Source organism: Penicillium samsonianum (assembly GCF_028829775.1).
Source record: "Penicillium samsonianum strain IBT 33392 chromosome Unknown utg000004l_segment0_segment0, whole genome shotgun sequence".
Taxonomy (NCBI): Eukaryota; Fungi; Ascomycota; class Eurotiomycetes; order Eurotiales; family Aspergillaceae; genus Penicillium; species Penicillium samsonianum.
In genome coordinates, this window is record NW_026643262.1 from 3,907,126 (window position 1) to 3,922,100 (window position 14,975).

General features: G+C 49.2%; 7 protein-coding genes across 7 annotated transcripts; 4 read left to right on the plus strand and 3 right to left on the minus strand.

Annotated features, from left to right (window-relative positions):
• Nucleotides 1–177: 177 nt before the first annotated feature.
• On the plus strand, nt 178–2,151 carry N7471_008409 (uncharacterized protein). Its single transcript, XM_057281128.1, has 4 exons — nt 178–581; nt 628–1,219; nt 1,270–1,641; nt 1,700–2,151. Exons 1-4 carry the CDS (start codon nt 448–450, stop codon nt 2,027–2,029), a joined length of 1,428 nt encoding a protein of 475 aa, XP_057135388.1. The 5' UTR covers nt 178–447; the 3' UTR covers nt 2,030–2,151.
• A 433-nt stretch (nt 2,152–2,584) lies between these two features.
• Nucleotides 2,585–2,986, plus strand: N7471_008410 (uncharacterized protein; the record flags this gene model as incomplete). The annotated part of the gene is made up of 1 exon (XM_057281129.1): nt 2,585–2,986. One exon carries the CDS (start codon nt 2,585–2,587, stop codon nt 2,984–2,986), a length of 402 nt encoding a protein of 133 aa, XP_057135389.1.
• A 1,074-nt stretch (nt 2,987–4,060) lies between these two features.
• Nucleotides 4,061–4,889, plus strand: N7471_008411 (SDR family NAD(P)-dependent oxidoreductase; the record flags this gene model as incomplete). Its single annotated transcript, XM_057281130.1, has 2 exons — nt 4,061–4,644; nt 4,703–4,889. The coding sequence occupies 2 exons, from the start codon at nt 4,061–4,063 to the stop codon at nt 4,887–4,889; spliced, it is 771 nt and encodes a 256-aa protein (XP_057135390.1).
• Nucleotides 4,890–5,126: 237 nt separating this feature from the next.
• N7471_008412 (uncharacterized protein) lies at nt 5,127–6,430 on the minus strand (the record flags this gene model as incomplete). The annotated part of the gene is made up of 3 exons (XM_057281131.1): nt 5,127–5,152; nt 5,207–5,339; nt 5,399–6,430. 3 exons carry the CDS (start codon nt 6,428–6,430, stop codon nt 5,127–5,129), a joined length of 1,191 nt encoding a protein of 396 aa, XP_057135391.1.
• Nucleotides 6,431–7,529: 1,099 nt separating this feature from the next.
• Nucleotides 7,530–10,197, minus strand: N7471_008413 (putative C6 transcription factor; the record flags this gene model as incomplete). The annotated part of the gene is given in 5 exon segments (XM_057281132.1): nt 7,530–7,604; nt 7,661–8,076; nt 8,135–9,413; nt 9,485–9,727; nt 9,739–10,197. The coding sequence occupies 5 exon segments, from the start codon at nt 10,195–10,197 to the stop codon at nt 7,530–7,532; spliced, it is 2,472 nt and encodes an 823-aa protein (XP_057135392.1).
• Nucleotides 10,198–11,551: 1,354 nt separating this feature from the next.
• On the plus strand, nt 11,552–12,486 carry N7471_008414 (sucrase/ferredoxin-like domain-containing protein; the record flags this gene model as incomplete). Its single annotated transcript, XM_057281133.1, has 2 exons — nt 11,552–11,842; nt 11,893–12,486. 2 exons carry the CDS (start codon nt 11,552–11,554, stop codon nt 12,484–12,486), a joined length of 885 nt encoding a protein of 294 aa, XP_057135393.1.
• Nucleotides 12,487–12,649: 163 nt separating this feature from the next.
• N7471_008415 (Peptidase S12 Pab87-related C-terminal) lies at nt 12,650–14,262 on the minus strand (the record flags this gene model as incomplete). The annotated part of the gene is made up of 2 exons (XM_057281134.1): nt 12,650–14,086; nt 14,134–14,262. The coding sequence occupies 2 exons, from the start codon at nt 14,260–14,262 to the stop codon at nt 12,650–12,652; spliced, it is 1,566 nt and encodes a 521-aa protein (XP_057135394.1).
• Nucleotides 14,263–14,975: the final 713 nt, after the last annotated feature.

A 14,975-nucleotide genomic window follows, 5' to 3' on the forward strand; every position in this document is an offset into this window, starting at 1 on the left:
AGTTGATGGCCCGAATACCAAGGCATACACTTTCAACCAATCAAAATGCAGTTCCTGAAAAACTCCCCTGATTCTACGCACGTGACCGTAAAACTTCAATGCCGACAGCCAATCAGATCAACGGACGAGATGCCTGGCCGATGGGAGGAAGATAGAAACTTTCAGTGTTGAGGGTTTCGGCACGTTCAATTCGGCATTAGGGTATTGAAAGGAAAGCTGTTCTTATTTACATACCGTGAGTCCGCCCTTGGCTATCTCATATATTATATCTGGAGCCCTCATTGGACGCCAATGCCAAATTTGCGCTAAAACAGAGTCGGATGGCGTGATAGAGTCAAACGTTTTGCACCCCAGATATTCCCAATTTTGAGTGCTCGGCCGATACATCTTTGGACGTTAAAGAGCGGCTATATACCCAAACTCTCACCAAACATCATATTATCAAACATGCCGCCGATCAAGAGTATAGCCATTATCGGGGCCGGCCCAGCTGGCGCCATTGCAGTCGATGCACTAGCACAAGAGAAAGCATTCGATGTCATCCGCGTATTTGAGAGACAAGAGAAAGCCGGCGGATGCTGGTATGTTACTCTAATATCTTCAATTTCTAACTCTAACAAACAACAGGGTATCAAGAGACGACGAGCCGCCACAGCAGTTCGACTTTGACGGTCTCTCTGCGCGAACAGCAGATGCGCCTCTCAAAATCCCTGAGCACCTCCCGTGCCGGACACCTGTAGTCTCCCAGGACCGGTTCATGGACTCGCCCGTGTACCCGACGCTGGAAACTAATGTAAACGCGGGAGCCATGTCGTTCTCCCAAGAGGAGATTCCTACAGTTCGATCCCAATGGTCGATCGAGCGTCATGGCGCAGACACGCCTTTCAGGCACCATTCAGTCATCCGGAAGTATATCGAGGACCTGTTTAACCGGAACGGGTATCAGGATCTTGTTCAGTACAACACTACTGTTGAACGCGCGATCAAAGATCCCAGCAGCCAGAAATGGGTGCTTACATTCCGCAGGACGGAAGTTCTGAATGGTGCCAAGTCGGATTACTGGTGGTCTGAGGAGTATGATGCAGTTGTGGTCGCTTCGGGCCATTACGCAGTGCCTTTTATTCCTGCAATTCCCGGTTTGAAGGAATTTGCTGCGAGGTGTCCCGGTAGTGTTCAACATACAAAGCATTACCGGGGGCCTGAGAAATATCAGGGAAAGGTAAATGAAGTTTCCACTGTGTCATTCCACCACCCGCTTACACATCGCAGAAAGTCATCACCGTCGGAGCGTCTGTTTCTGCCGCTGATACGGCAGTGAGCCTGGTTGATAGTGCCCAGACACCAGTCATTGCTGTCGTCCGTGGTCGTTACAACGCCTATTTCGGAGATCTCGCTTTCCAGCATCCTAAGATCCAGCGGCGCCCGCCCATCTCACACATTACGAGTAGTGATCAAGGCGAACGGACCGTGCATTTCGAAGACGGTACCTCTGAAACCGGTGTCGACCATCTGATTTTTGGAACTGGCTTCAGCTGGACTTTGCCTTTCTTGCCTCAGGTTGCCACACGAAACAATCGTGTGCCGGATCTCTACCAACATGTCTTTTATAGACATGATCCATCCCTGGTTTTTGTAGGCGCTGTAAGTCTATCAAGCCGAATTTTCTTTTCTCGATCGAAAGCTAACAAAATACGCTCAGGTTGGTGCTGGGTTGACCTTCAAAGTGTTCGAATGGCAGGCCGTCGCTGCCGCACGCGTTCTAGCCGGCAAAGTAAACCTGCCCTCCATCGCCGAGCAGGAAAAGTGGGAAACCGACCGTATTGCCCAGAAAAGCGATGGCCCCGGGTTCACAGTCCTCAACCCCGAATTCGAGCCCTACTTCGAGAGCCTCCGCCAACTTGCGGGGGAACCTCGTGGCACGGGACGGCGCCTACCTCGGTTCGAGCAGAAATGGCTGTCTGATTTCGACGAAGGGCATGAGCGTAGAAAGAAAATGTGGCGGCGAGCCAATCAAACCGCTCGGTTGTAAATCTGACCGTAAGGGTTATTGCTCTCGAGGGAGTTAAGGAGTTCAGAGTACTAGTCCGTAGATAGAAAGACATGCATAGATCACAAAATAAATAGTCAAGCAAGGAGAACCCGAAATATCAGTCCCCACTTTCCCTTTTTTATCTCACGTTAGCATTTACCTAGATTAAATGCGCTAGGTAGTTAATGGGGGGGGGCTAAAAAGGATCAACGAACGAATGAGTCCATCGCTGTAGCTAAAGACTCAGGCCGCGACTCCACTTCTCAGGCCAATATCCCCAATGTACGGGCTTGGCACTTTTTTCCCCCGTGTTCAGGAGTTAAAAAGAAGGCTTAGGGGGGGACATTGCGATTTTCATATGTCCTTAAATCCCTGACTGTCCTTTCCCTCTAAAATCCCGACTATCCCTACCCTCTCCGTTGTCGAACCACATTTCTCTCTCTCCACGAACCACGATCGACTGCACATCTCCGCCCTAAATAACAGCTAAAATCCTGTTCCGCGTCGCGTCGCGAAATAACCCGGACCGGACCACCCGGAAAACACAAAATCACCATGACACCTCCCATTCCGAGCAATGCCAACGGCACACAATTCACACAACCAGCCGAGTGCTACAACTCGCGCGATGCCGTGCCCGCCACCATGCCCTCCAATATCGAATATTATAATCAGGTCCCGCTGTACCAGACAAAAAGCCCACACAGAGATATGAAGGCTGTTTTGCAGTCTTGCTGTTCGAATGGGGTGTGGATTTATGAGGATCCGGATCCTTGTACGGCTATCTGTGATTCGACTTCTTCTGCTGAGACGAAGAAAGTCATGTACTGCTTGAATGCTCAGATGGTTGTACACGGAACAAAAACGGAGAAGAATTCTGGGGCAGTGAGGCGTCCGGCGATGGGCTGGGTGTCTTTGATGGTTGGGGGATTGCTTTTGTCGGGGATGTTTATTTGATGGGATTTGGAGGGATGTTGATTTTGTTGCATTTTGAGATACCCATTTGTGATTTATGGAGTTGGTTTGATAATATGTGAATATAATTGCTATACATATTGCTGGAAAGCTGATACTATACGGAAGAAAACTATCGGAAATATATTCAATATTCATTTAATGGCTTAGGCGAAGTCATAATTCAATCCATCGGCCTTGCCCGGATCCGAGAGCTTCGTTTGATGCACGCTTGTCGCCAGATGTAGTTTATATGAACTACCCGGACCCGTGGCATATTTCTCTGTACCAATTACTACTTTAGGATGTTCCCTTGGAGATATGGATTTCTTGCCAAGCACGCCCCCAAATGACTTGGCAATTATAAGCAACTGCCGCATTCCAAGGTTGGCGTGTCAAATTAATAAGCGCTTTCATCCTCCCGAGGTCATAATGCAAGGCACTTCACAGAATCATCCGCCACACAGTATGCGGTGAGCCGACCTGCATATAGCAGCGAGCCTACATGAAGCGGGGGAATTTGATTCGACCTGATTAAATTTTGAATGTTCCACAAGTGGTGAGTGAGAAATAATAGTATTCCATACAGAGAAAAGGAGCATACCATGATACAATCATTCATTAAATTGCAAATCGATCTGGCAAGCGAGCTTTGGATTGCTTCTAACATGCTTTATCCATACTCTGGCCAAACTCGTTCGCGTTTATAAGATATGAGTCTTCCACCTCGGTATGTCGGCCCAGAGGCGTTTCGGCAGATAATTCGCAATATACCAACGGAGCGTGGAGAAGTATGTCATGTCAATTATGCGCAAATGGGGCCCGGGGGGTAGATGGGTATTCAACAATGCCTTCAAACACACCATTTAGCCTATTATCTAAAAAATACAACTCGAATATACCCGACCATGTTTACAGATTGGCCACGGAGCATCTCCGACCCCACGTTATATCCCCGCCATTGTTCAAGGTAACCGTCGCATCCCACGTGTCCTACAAACAATAAATACTCTCCCAATTCATAAAACCCTCACTATCCAACAGACCGAACAGCTAACCAACAAACCCATACCAAAAATGGACTCCGTCAAAGGCAAAGTATACGCCGTAACCGGCCTGGGCGGAATCGGCCTAGCCGTTGCACGCCAACTACACTCCCAAGGAGCTCTCCTCTCCCTCGCAGACCTAAGCGAAAAAGTCCTCTCCACAGCGCGACAGACAATCGAAACCGAATTCGGTTCCTCAACAGCCTCGACAATCACAACAACCGCATTGGACATCAGCAACGTGAGCGCGGTTCAAGACTGGATCGCCAGCACGGTCTCGCACTTCGGCCGACTGGACGGCGCGGCCAACATGGCCGGCACGATCGGCAAGCAACATGGCACTGGCAAATTCGTTGACCAGGACGATGCAGAGTGGGATATGTTGATGCGCGTCAATGTCACCGGGTTGATGTACTGTCTGCGCGCGCAGCTGAGGGCGATTACTGCGACTGCACCCGGGGGAAAGGGCAGTATTGTTAATGCGTCGAGTATTCAGGGGATTAAGGGGTTTGCGTTGCATGCTGCTTATTCGACTACGAAGCATGCTGTTTCCGGGTTGACGAAGTCGGTTTCGAAGGAGGTTGGACCCGAGATTAGGGTTAATGCTGTTGCGCCGTGGGTATTTGTGTTAGGTTGTTTTTTGTTGGTGATTTGACTAATTTGGTTGTGTTAGTGGTTCTATTCAGACGCCTTTGCTTGAGATGGCGAAGGAAATCCAGGGCGGGATTAGTACTCCGCCGGTTAGTATCCCGCGCATCGGGACGAGCGAGGAGGTTGCTCAGACGGTTGTTTTCTTGCTCAGTGACGCTTCGTCGTATACGACTGGACAGATTCTAAGTGTGGATGGTGGATGGGAATAAATTTGTGGTTTCAAGGACATGTAGCGCGGGGGAGTGCATAAATTGTTCGGTTTAGCGCCATGGATTGATATGCAAATGACTTGATGATGATGAACAGAATGAAATGCTCGCTAGATGATAGATGTAATGCTGGGAATCCAATCAAACGCCACCGCCATGGTATATGGGTAGAATCGCTGAAAAGCACGAATAAAGGAACATGGGGGTATTGATGCGAGAAACGGGGTAGGGCCACTGCTATAGCCATATGCACAGCAGTAAAACTAAAGCCAGGTATCAGCATATAGCACATGTAAACATGGGAATTATCCTCTTACCGAAAACAATTCCTAGATAACCCCAGCCAGGAGGTCCATGAACGAAGGCGGCATTGGTTGTGCTATTTTGGCCTCCAACAGGCACCGGCCACCCGTCCTCATAGTCCAGATGGTTCCAGCCGAGCTGGGCTTCCTGCAAGAACAGTCAGTTCGAATCCCAACCCCAAAACAAAGACAAAAGCAAACACTCACCCCATGTGTAAACCCAATTGACGTATTCAAGTAATGATAGTAAAGAATATCCGGCACGGAATCATTATTCCCAGCCAAGACACCCAGGCCACCAGGTGCATACACAACCCCATGATTAGAGCCATAAACCACCGTACCACCACCATCAACCAACGATGTCCCCTTCTTGTCCTCAAAAGGCCCACGGACACTCTTCGACCTCCCAACACGAATACTATACTCCTTCCCACTCGCAGGGAATCCACTCTGGAAGTCACAACAGTTCCCATGACTAAACCAAACATAATAGAACCCCTTCCTAAAACTCATCCACGAGCCCTCCTCAGGCTTAGACTTCGCACTCGGCATAAACGTCAACTGCACCGCATCCGGCCCGTTGGCATTTTTAACAGAAAGCAAATCATCCGCCAGCGGCACCTGCCATATATCATGCCAGTAGCTTCCGTAATTGAGATACGCCTGACCGGAGTTCTGGTCGACGATCACAGATGCATCGATGGCATTCGTGATCGTGTACGGCCACACCTCGGACCCAGCACCCGTGTGCGTGTTAATGACGACACCATGGTCGGTCCAGGGACCGCGGTCGAGGGATGTTGTCGTCGCGACGCCAATCGCGCTGTTTCGGGACCCTTTTGCGCTCAGTGTGTAGTAGCAGTAGAACGTGCCGTCTTTTTCGATTGTTGTTGGCGCCCAGGGCCGCGACCGGTTGCCTTTCTGGATTATGCTGTCGCCGGCTAGAACTGTGCCCAGATTTTCCCAGGGCCCGGATATGTTGGCTGATTTGAAGATTGGGATGTTGATGCCGCCTTTGAAGAGGTAGTAGTGCTCGTCGTGGAGGATGATATTTGGGTCGTGCGCTGCGATGTTTCCCAAGTTTGCGAGTGGGAACTTGTCTGTTGTTTGGTATACTTGTTTCGCGTTGTGTCCCGCGGCTTGGGCGGGGACGGCCCCCGCCAGTGGGGCTGCGATCGCGATGATTGTTGATAGGAGGAGTGGTAGGTGATGCATCGTCGCGGTGGTTATGTACATTAGATTATATCCGCGTTGCGGATGTAGGGACTATATGAGGGGATCGGCTTGGTTGGCCGGGGGGTTGGATGTTATCAGATCGTGATACACATGGCTCTTCTCCTCTCTTTAATCGATGGATGTTAGAGTGGTCAATGCTGTGAATAGGGGAAGAGAGTAGGTGGAGTGAAAGCGGAGATAGAGGAGAATTGACGTAAGCGAGAGAGAAACACCTGGTATAAATATGCAAGTAGCAAGGAGAAAAAAAAGAAAAGAAAAGAAGCACAGCCTTCGAGGCTTATCGATGTTAGTTCCAAAGCCAAGTGTTTTAGGGGGATTTTAGGCGGCTATATTTCGAATGGTACCTGAGGGTACCTGTCTCCATGGCTATTTTTTGCTTTGTACTAAGGTACCGTCAGGTACCAGACCCACAATTCTTACTTCACAGAGTCAACTCTGATTGGCTTTTGTTAAAGTAAGTTGTTGCCTGGCCGCATGTTTATTTTAATCCAACCTTGGAAGGTTCCATGGTTACTTTTATTACTTATATATCCCGTGTTTCTAATTGCTCTTCTAAAGGCACTGCGATATGAGCTACAAATATTGTACATATACTTCGTACAGCATAACTAACTATGTTGTAGGCCTTGGACCTTGATCTGCAAAGCCACTTGATTACTGAATATCGTCCCCACAATAGCTCCAGGACTAGCATGACGATCAATAACCAATAAGGCTCTGTGCCTATAAAGAAAGGCTCTTTGAAAAAGCAATGCACAACTGTCAAAGCTAGAGAAAAATAGTTTTATATCAGGCTCGGCACTTGCGAGGCTAAGCGTGACATTGTTCTTTTTCTTTTGTCCGACCCGCGCCCCCTTGCATCCCGTCAATCCTGACATCTCCGATCATGATCTCATGGTGGACCCGACCGAGTCACAACATTCCTGATTACGCAACGACATGTGAATGACCGCATTGCGATAACTAGATTATTTACTATGGGTATTAAGTGAGCAAGTTCAACTATGTACAACGGTAGGAGCGTAGAAAATGCAGAAAGATGAGGCGTATATCGTACAATGTCCGTATATAAACTCAAAACCTGCTCCAACCGCTCTGCTCAACAGGGAAACGTCATACTTGTCAGATCCTCCCAATCGAAAATCTCCAAGAAAGGATCGAACTCGCCAGTCGGCTAGGAACTCATGGTTAGCACGAAAGAAGATGAAAACCAAGGAACATGCAACTCACTATCGCGCCAGGTTGAGGCGGCGGGTGCATCCCGTTAGGATCAAATTCGGGCTGCATCACGGGCACCATTGTTGGAGCCGCCATAAATGCAGCCAGCTGGTTATTCTTAAAATTGCCCAACCCTTTGTCGCCGAGGTGGTCGCAGTTCATGTGCCGAGAGAAGAGAATCTGTGCAAATGACAGGACCCGCTCAACAACCTGCTGCTTGTACATAGTTGCCTGTGTGGGCCAGAGTCGGGATTTGACTAGTGCGACGATCGTCGAGAGGAAATAATAGTCTTTTGCTCCCTTGGTCATCAAAAGGGAGCGCTCTTCCAAGGCAATAAGGGCTGTTTCTACGAGTGATAGGAGCGATTCGGGGATACCGGGTATATTGTGGAGAATGAAGGTCGATGAGATGGGATAGGAGGGGGCAGCTGCGAAGTATCAGTTTGGGTTTTCATGGTCAAGTACTGAATCGTAGGAAAAACTTACAGGTGTCAAATTCGGTGGTGTGTAGCAATTGACAGATGGAAATGTAGGCTTGGATAGTCCATTCACCAAGCATACATAGCGATAGCGTTCGCGAGATGTCGTGTAACCGGCGCTGGGTTGACAGTATTCTAGTTGCGGCATCTATGCGAGAACGGGCGGAGGGAGCAAATAGTGATTCCCGTCGTGCTTCAATAGCGAAAGGGGTGTGGACAGACAGTAGAGACTGGCAAAGTTTGGTCTCAATCAACCCTTTCCACAGTATTACCTTGTGTTGTGTGACGATGTCGTTGGCGTCTGCTGTCACCCATGCAGGAATCCGAGAAAGATGTCGGTTGAGCTCACCGTCCAGGCGCTGAATATCCTCATATCGGCAGCTGATCCGTGGGGAGTGCATGAGAGAACATGCCTGAAGACGGAGAGGTAGCGAGCGACTTAGGATAGACTGGAACGATGAGTCCGTAACTTCACTGAGTGGCCGGCTTTCGGGAACTTCAGTGCTGTTCTCGTGGATCTCGTCGTCGTAAATGTTCAGCCCTGGAGCCGCGTCATAGTCGAAACTTTGTACTGACGGTGGCATTCCCCGGTCAAGAGCAATTTGCAGGTCCAGTTCCATAATGGTTGTCCATAATCGCCGTCGCATCTCTTTGTTGAATACAGATATTCGTGTGTACCGGCTTGGGTCACGATGGTATCCTGCCATCATTGCTTGCTTGACCAATGTACTTGTTGTGAGCCAAGCCTGGCTGCGTTTCATTCCGTGAGAGTTGTGCGCCAAAATCAACAGAATAGAGAGTCGCATTGATGTGATCTCCGGGCGCTTGGTGTGGAGATTCTCAATCCATTTTCCGGCGTGCAGCGTCCACTCCACTGCAGACTGGCACTTGAGTTCGCCCACACTTTTTGACTGCAGACTAGCAAAATCCGCAAGGTTCCATGCGCAGGCAAGGACCAACAGTACCTGAACTGTAAAGGCAGCAGATATTGAGGCTGGGCTGTCTAACATGGCCCAGAATTGGTCAAGCTCACGTAAGAATGATGGAACATGAAGAATGCGGTGAGTGGACTCAATATAAGTGATATATAACCCAACGAGCTCATCAACCACACCGCGCGAGGGCAGCATGTTAATTAGCGAAGCCGTAGTAGGGTCGGGGAAGGGCCGATTGAGCACCATGACCTTGAATAGCCCGCGCTTCACCCTCCTCAGGTCCGGCTGAAGTTGCGCGAAAATTGGGGTAGATAGCCTGATCTCCTCTGCAAATGATCTTATGTCCGGAAACTACGAATATGTCAGCCTGCGTATTGTGGTTGCGATTGTTGGCAACCGGTATCTAAAGAGCGGGGGCAGACCTGTGCTACTAGACTGGCAAAGATGCCCGATCCGCTAAACCGCGTTTTAGTTTCACGGCCCCTCATCATCATGCGAGGAGCGAGGTCGAGCTGGTCCGTAGTTGACAACGGGTCCTCTTCTTCGTCAATGTGCGCATCGTCGACCTGCAACGGTGCTTGCATATCTTGCTCCGCTCCCGGCGCCGGGCGCTTAGGACGCTGTAAAACACCCGTGTTCACGTAAGGTTCCTGATTGACAGCAGCCTTAGGAGCACCAAGAACAGTTTCCAAAAAGCAGTCTTTTCGCTCTCTGTCGTGTGGTCGACTTCTGTAGGGCGGTGCAAGAGCATGCCCCGTAAGACCATGATAATCATGATGCATTGGACCGCCAGCCATAGCCTTGGGGGTGGTTCACTAGCAGGGAAAGGTTCCGACCGAGTTGACACCGTCGGTATCCCCGAATCCGGAGGTGTGTCGACCGGGGTATCTCTGGGCATAGATACCGCAGACCCTCGGTCGGAGGCGAATGCAGTAGTCGTGACGGTGGTGGGTTGCTGCCATAAAAAGCCATCTTCATATGTGCATTTGCTCGGAGTTCTGCTCTTTAAACAGCGACTGCAAGTGGGATACTCACGATCGCATCGCAACTTGCGCGTGCGACACTGCGTGCACGCCATTGTGCGGCGGCGACGCTTGCGCACGCGATCGGGCTGGGCATTCCCTTGAACATCCATACACTCGGTGTTGAAGACAAGCTCGGGTTATACTTTAGGAAAGATCTTACGTCCGAGATGTTGGGAAGTTCAGGGAATAGGCTCCAGCTCCGGCTTACGTGGTCCCGCTCTAACCGCCCAATGCGGAAAGTCTGACCGACGTCGCGTGGCTTTTTTTTTTTTATTTTTCTTCATGCACTTCTCGGATGAAGAAAGAATATGGAAATTTCTCTTCTTTTCTTGTTTTCTTCAGAACATCCAGCATATTATCTTTCGCGTCTATTTTCCCAGTCCCACAAAATCCCAGTCCCGATGGTTCCGTGGAGCACACTAGATGCCCCCGCTAAGGGGTTCATGCGCTTACTTGGTTTCAGTCTACCGACATGGGTATATATTCTTGTCTTTTACACCTCAGATTTGAAAATCTTCCAAGACCTACCGGAAATTATTCAAGCATTGAGAATGGGTAACTGCATCCCTTAGCAATCTCCGGGCAACAACGACATGCGATAATCCCGACGTTGGTCTGGTTCCCAATCACGAGAATAGCCATAATCACCGCCAAGGTCCATATCAACACTGCCCCTATATGCTGTACCCGTTCGAGGAACCTGATTCCCTTAGTTTGCTCGCTATGTTCGTACGAGTAACCATGTAGCATTCCGTGCACAGTAGTTTGTTCCATCTGATTGTTACTCAAAAATGGGAATATACAAGCCTTGCCTGAAAACACCCGACGCCCATGTTTGATCGGGTTTCAAAGTCCGTTACACTAGTGCTGCCTACTCCTATAGTTGATGTCCTTCTATTTCACTCTGCTTTAGACGTGATTTCCGATCCGATGCACAAGAAGCAAATGTGGTGGTGTTCATGCAATTTGTTCGCAATATCAGAGACAGTTCAGTATGTGATATTTTTTCAAAGACGTCGCTAAAGTTGAGGTTGAGTGATGTGGTCTGATAAGGTTAGGCTATATACCTCATGGAGATCAACGAATTGCCAGGTATACTAGTAGTCTAAAGTAAGCAAGCTGCGACCATCCAAGGTTAGTTCCACGTGGTAGTTATACATGTGTAGATCGAATACATGGATGTTAAGTGGCTGTAAGTCCGCAGCGTTAGACTTAAAAAAAACTAGCCTAAGATAAAATGGGTCTCAAAGGAATCATCTCCACTAAACATCAGGGATTCGAGTCTGGCGATACCCCTGTTAGCTCGGGGTTCGGGCTTTTCGACCCGGCTCGGAGCATATCTCGGAGATACTGGGCTCTATATCTATCTCCAGATCTCCAGGCAACCTTCAGATTCAAAAACGCCTCCTGGACTCAACTTTCAACTTTCAGCTTCGCCTTCACAACTTAATCACACCTTCGACCATGCTGCGTTCCTTGCTTTCCTTGGGCCGCACAGGCACCAACGACTACCTCTTTCCCAAAGTGGATCCCAAACAGGACGGCCCCGAATGTTTAAAGGACTGCGCCGACTGCACAGTGAAGTTTCCGTCAAAAGTCAAAGTCGAGACCTCAAGACCTCTTTATGGCCAAATCAAAGAATTTCACGCCCATGTTCTCGTGGCAACGGGGCAATCCGACTGGAAGGAAAAACATGTCGAAAACGTGACAGGAAGTCTGATGGAAGCATTCGATGAGGCAAAATCAGATCATGGTGTAAGCTTCAGAACTCAAATTTAGCCTACCTCCACTAATACCAGATCTAGCGCATTATGGTCTCAGCATCAAATCTCACTCCTCCAGAACAACCAATCACAGACGAGAGTACCAACCAAGCCACCACAGTACTAATTCTACCATCATTCACTTACGTCGACTCCGTCACACAACCAGACGTTCCAGATCTGATCAACCGATATATCGACCACCCCATCGACCAGCCAAATGAAAACGGCGGCGTCTCTCCCGCCAATGGGATAAGCGCTCGACCCTGTGAACTTGACTACGTGATACTACTGTGCTCGCACGGACGCCGAGATGCGCGCTGCGGTATTACAGCACCATTGATTAAGCGCGAGTTGGAGCGACATCTGCGTCCGCTGGGACTGGACCGGGATGCGGATGACTCCCGGGCTGGCGGAGTGGGCATCTTCTTCGTATCGCACGTCGGCGGGCACAAGTTCTCTGCGAATGTTTTGATTTATCGCAAGAAGGATCAGCAGATGATTTGGCTTGCGCGTGTACGGCCTGAGGATTGTGAGGGCATTGTTAAGTACACTGTTCTACAGGGCAAGGTTGTGCATCCTGAGTCACAGTTGAGGGGTGGGTTTGATCGGGTGAAAGGGTTGACGAGTTGGTAATTTGGGGATAATAGTGCTATACCTGGCTTTAATTCAAATGGCGATCTTTAATGCATTCATGGCGAAGGAAATTTGGAAGGACGCAACAATTGAAAGATCCGTATTATGTATCAGAGCCATCTGGATCTTTTTCTGGGTGCCTCTTGCACACCAACATAAAATCCTAGGAATCACAACGATCAAACCAGAGCTTCTTCTCTTTCAAAGCAGGTTCCAACAGAAGTCCAACTCTTTTCACCACACCCGCAGCATCAATATAGAATTCCACTGTGAAGGGCGGCATCAAGTTGAATCCTTCACTATGGATGCTGCCCACGAAGAACTCCCCGCTGGCATGAACAAGAGACAATTCACACGGAATGACTCGATCCCGTAAGTCAGCAATAAGCCCATCATTGCGTATTTGGATTATAAGGATCGCACCCGTGGGGTGTCTGTATGTTCCAGTATATCCAGACATGTGCAAGGCACATGGAATCGGAGGATCAGGCAAAGAAGAGAACAATCGTCGCTTTGAATCCTCTATGTCTTCATTCTTCAGTCTCGACTCCCATGTCTCAGTTTGTCTTTCGATGCAAGCAGCAATCTGCTGCTCATATTTCGGATCATCCGATAGACCAAGCCGCCTATCCAAAAGATAAGTGACCAATCTAAACGCAGCATATCGAGCCGAAGAACGATTGCCCATGACCACAAATCCAAACTTCTTCTCCGGGACGAAGCCCACCCAGCTCGCGTAGCCAGGCCAGCCACCGCTGTGGCTATATAAATTCTGGCCGCGGTGGGAATCCACGACCCATCCGAGCGCATAGGAATGGTACGGAGCCGGTAAGTTCATGTCATCATTCTGGAAATGTATCGTCCGTGGATCTGTTAAGCTGTCGTGTCCTTTCAACGGGCCGGCTTTTTCAATCAACTCCCGCACCCAACGGGCATAGTCGAGAACGTTACTGATGATAGCACCAGCACCACTGTTAACTGGCCAGTTATTCTCTGGCTTGGGAATAGACTTCCCGCCTTGCTTTGTAGGAACCCAGTCGTATGCTTGCACAAGCTTTGCGGCGGTTGATGGGTTTGCCTTTGCTTCGTCTGGTGAGAAGAACGTTTCTCTCATACCGAGAGGGTCCCAGATGCGTTTCTTCATGAACGCGCCCAGTGTTTCACTTGTGTGCTGCTCCAACGCATGCGACACAGCGACGTACATGTAATTGTTATAGTGGTATTTGGTGCGCGGTGGTGTCGCGAGGGGCATGTATTGCATCGCGCGGACTATAGAGCCCGGCGTTGGGCCCTTCTTTGGGAATAGAGCCAAGGTCCAGTTATGCTCTGGCATACCCGACCGATGCGATAGAGCATCTTCAAGTGTAATATTCTTGGTCGCGTAGTCGTCCTCCAGGATAAAGTCTTCTGGAATTAGGGAAGCCACAGGCGTGTCCCAGTCGATCGGTGACTCGGTAGCCTTGCTGTCCTGGATTGCTATGGATGTCGCTGCACTGGTAAAAGCCTTGGTGGTGCTACATGTTGCAAATAACGCATCGGTTGTCATCTCCCGGCATGGTCGATCTGTGCTGTGGCTTTGCAGTTCTGCCTTTCCATATGCCTGTACTATGTGAGCATTTGATACATTAAGCGGATCGGTGAGATTACCTTAGTGTAGGTATTGGGACCATGGATAATCGCGATACTCAAGCCGGGGACTTTCCATCTTTCCAGTTGCTCTTTTACTAGAGCATCAAACTCGTCATCGAACGGTGACTGCTCGGAGGATACACTCATTGTCAAAGGATAAGCAACACGACGTTGATCAAAGAGGTTGCTAGAGCCGGATTTTAACACTGGTATCGAAGCTAGGCAGAGCCATTGTCAGTAATCCCACCCCCGCACGTGCAAGCCTCTAGACTAGAAGGGATGATTGGGATTTCGGGGTTTGAACCGAGCGTTTATTGCGTCAGCCTAGCAGGCGGACAACCTTGGAAAATGTCATTAATGCATAATATTTCGCTTCAAACGCTCATAGTAATTACAGCTCTAGCTAACTAGATCACAAGCACATGTTCGCCTAGAGATCTAAACATATCCCACCAATCCCCATCATGCCGCGGTGACTTCCATAAATCCTCCAACGCTGCGCGAACCAACAGTACGGCGTTGAAGCGCAGATACTTGTATATAGAATCAAGTCTCTCCAACACAAATGTCTGCTGTTCTTGCAGGAATGTGTGGGCGCCCATGATGTACAATGGAAATATTATACAGTTATGGGCTTTAGAAAGTGGCGAGATATTTTTGATACACTCCACACATGACTGGACATGCTGTTGTACCAAAGAATGTCTCGGTGGAAGGCCACAGATTGCTCGGTAGAGGTAGACGAGCGCACTATGTTGAAAAGCACGGGTGAAAGAATCGGCCTGCATCCTTGGTTCAAGTGTCGATTCATGCACAGTGTAAGTATTGGGGTTTTTGATATGGTCCCAATTTAGAATCTG

Excerpts from the sequence above, each read along its gene's own strand:
- N7471_008409 (XM_057281128.1), top strand. The coding sequence starts at position 448 with ATGCCGCCGATCAAGAGTATAGCCATTATCGGGGCCGGCCCAGCTGGC. Across the intron at positions 582-627 it reads GAGAAAGCCGGCGGATGCTG|GGTATCAAGAGACGACGAGC; the intron begins GTATGTTACTCT and ends AACAAACAACAG. Across the intron at positions 1,642-1,699 it reads CCCTGGTTTTTGTAGGCGCT|GTTGGTGCTGGGTTGACCTT; the intron begins GTAAGTCTATCA and ends AAATACGCTCAG.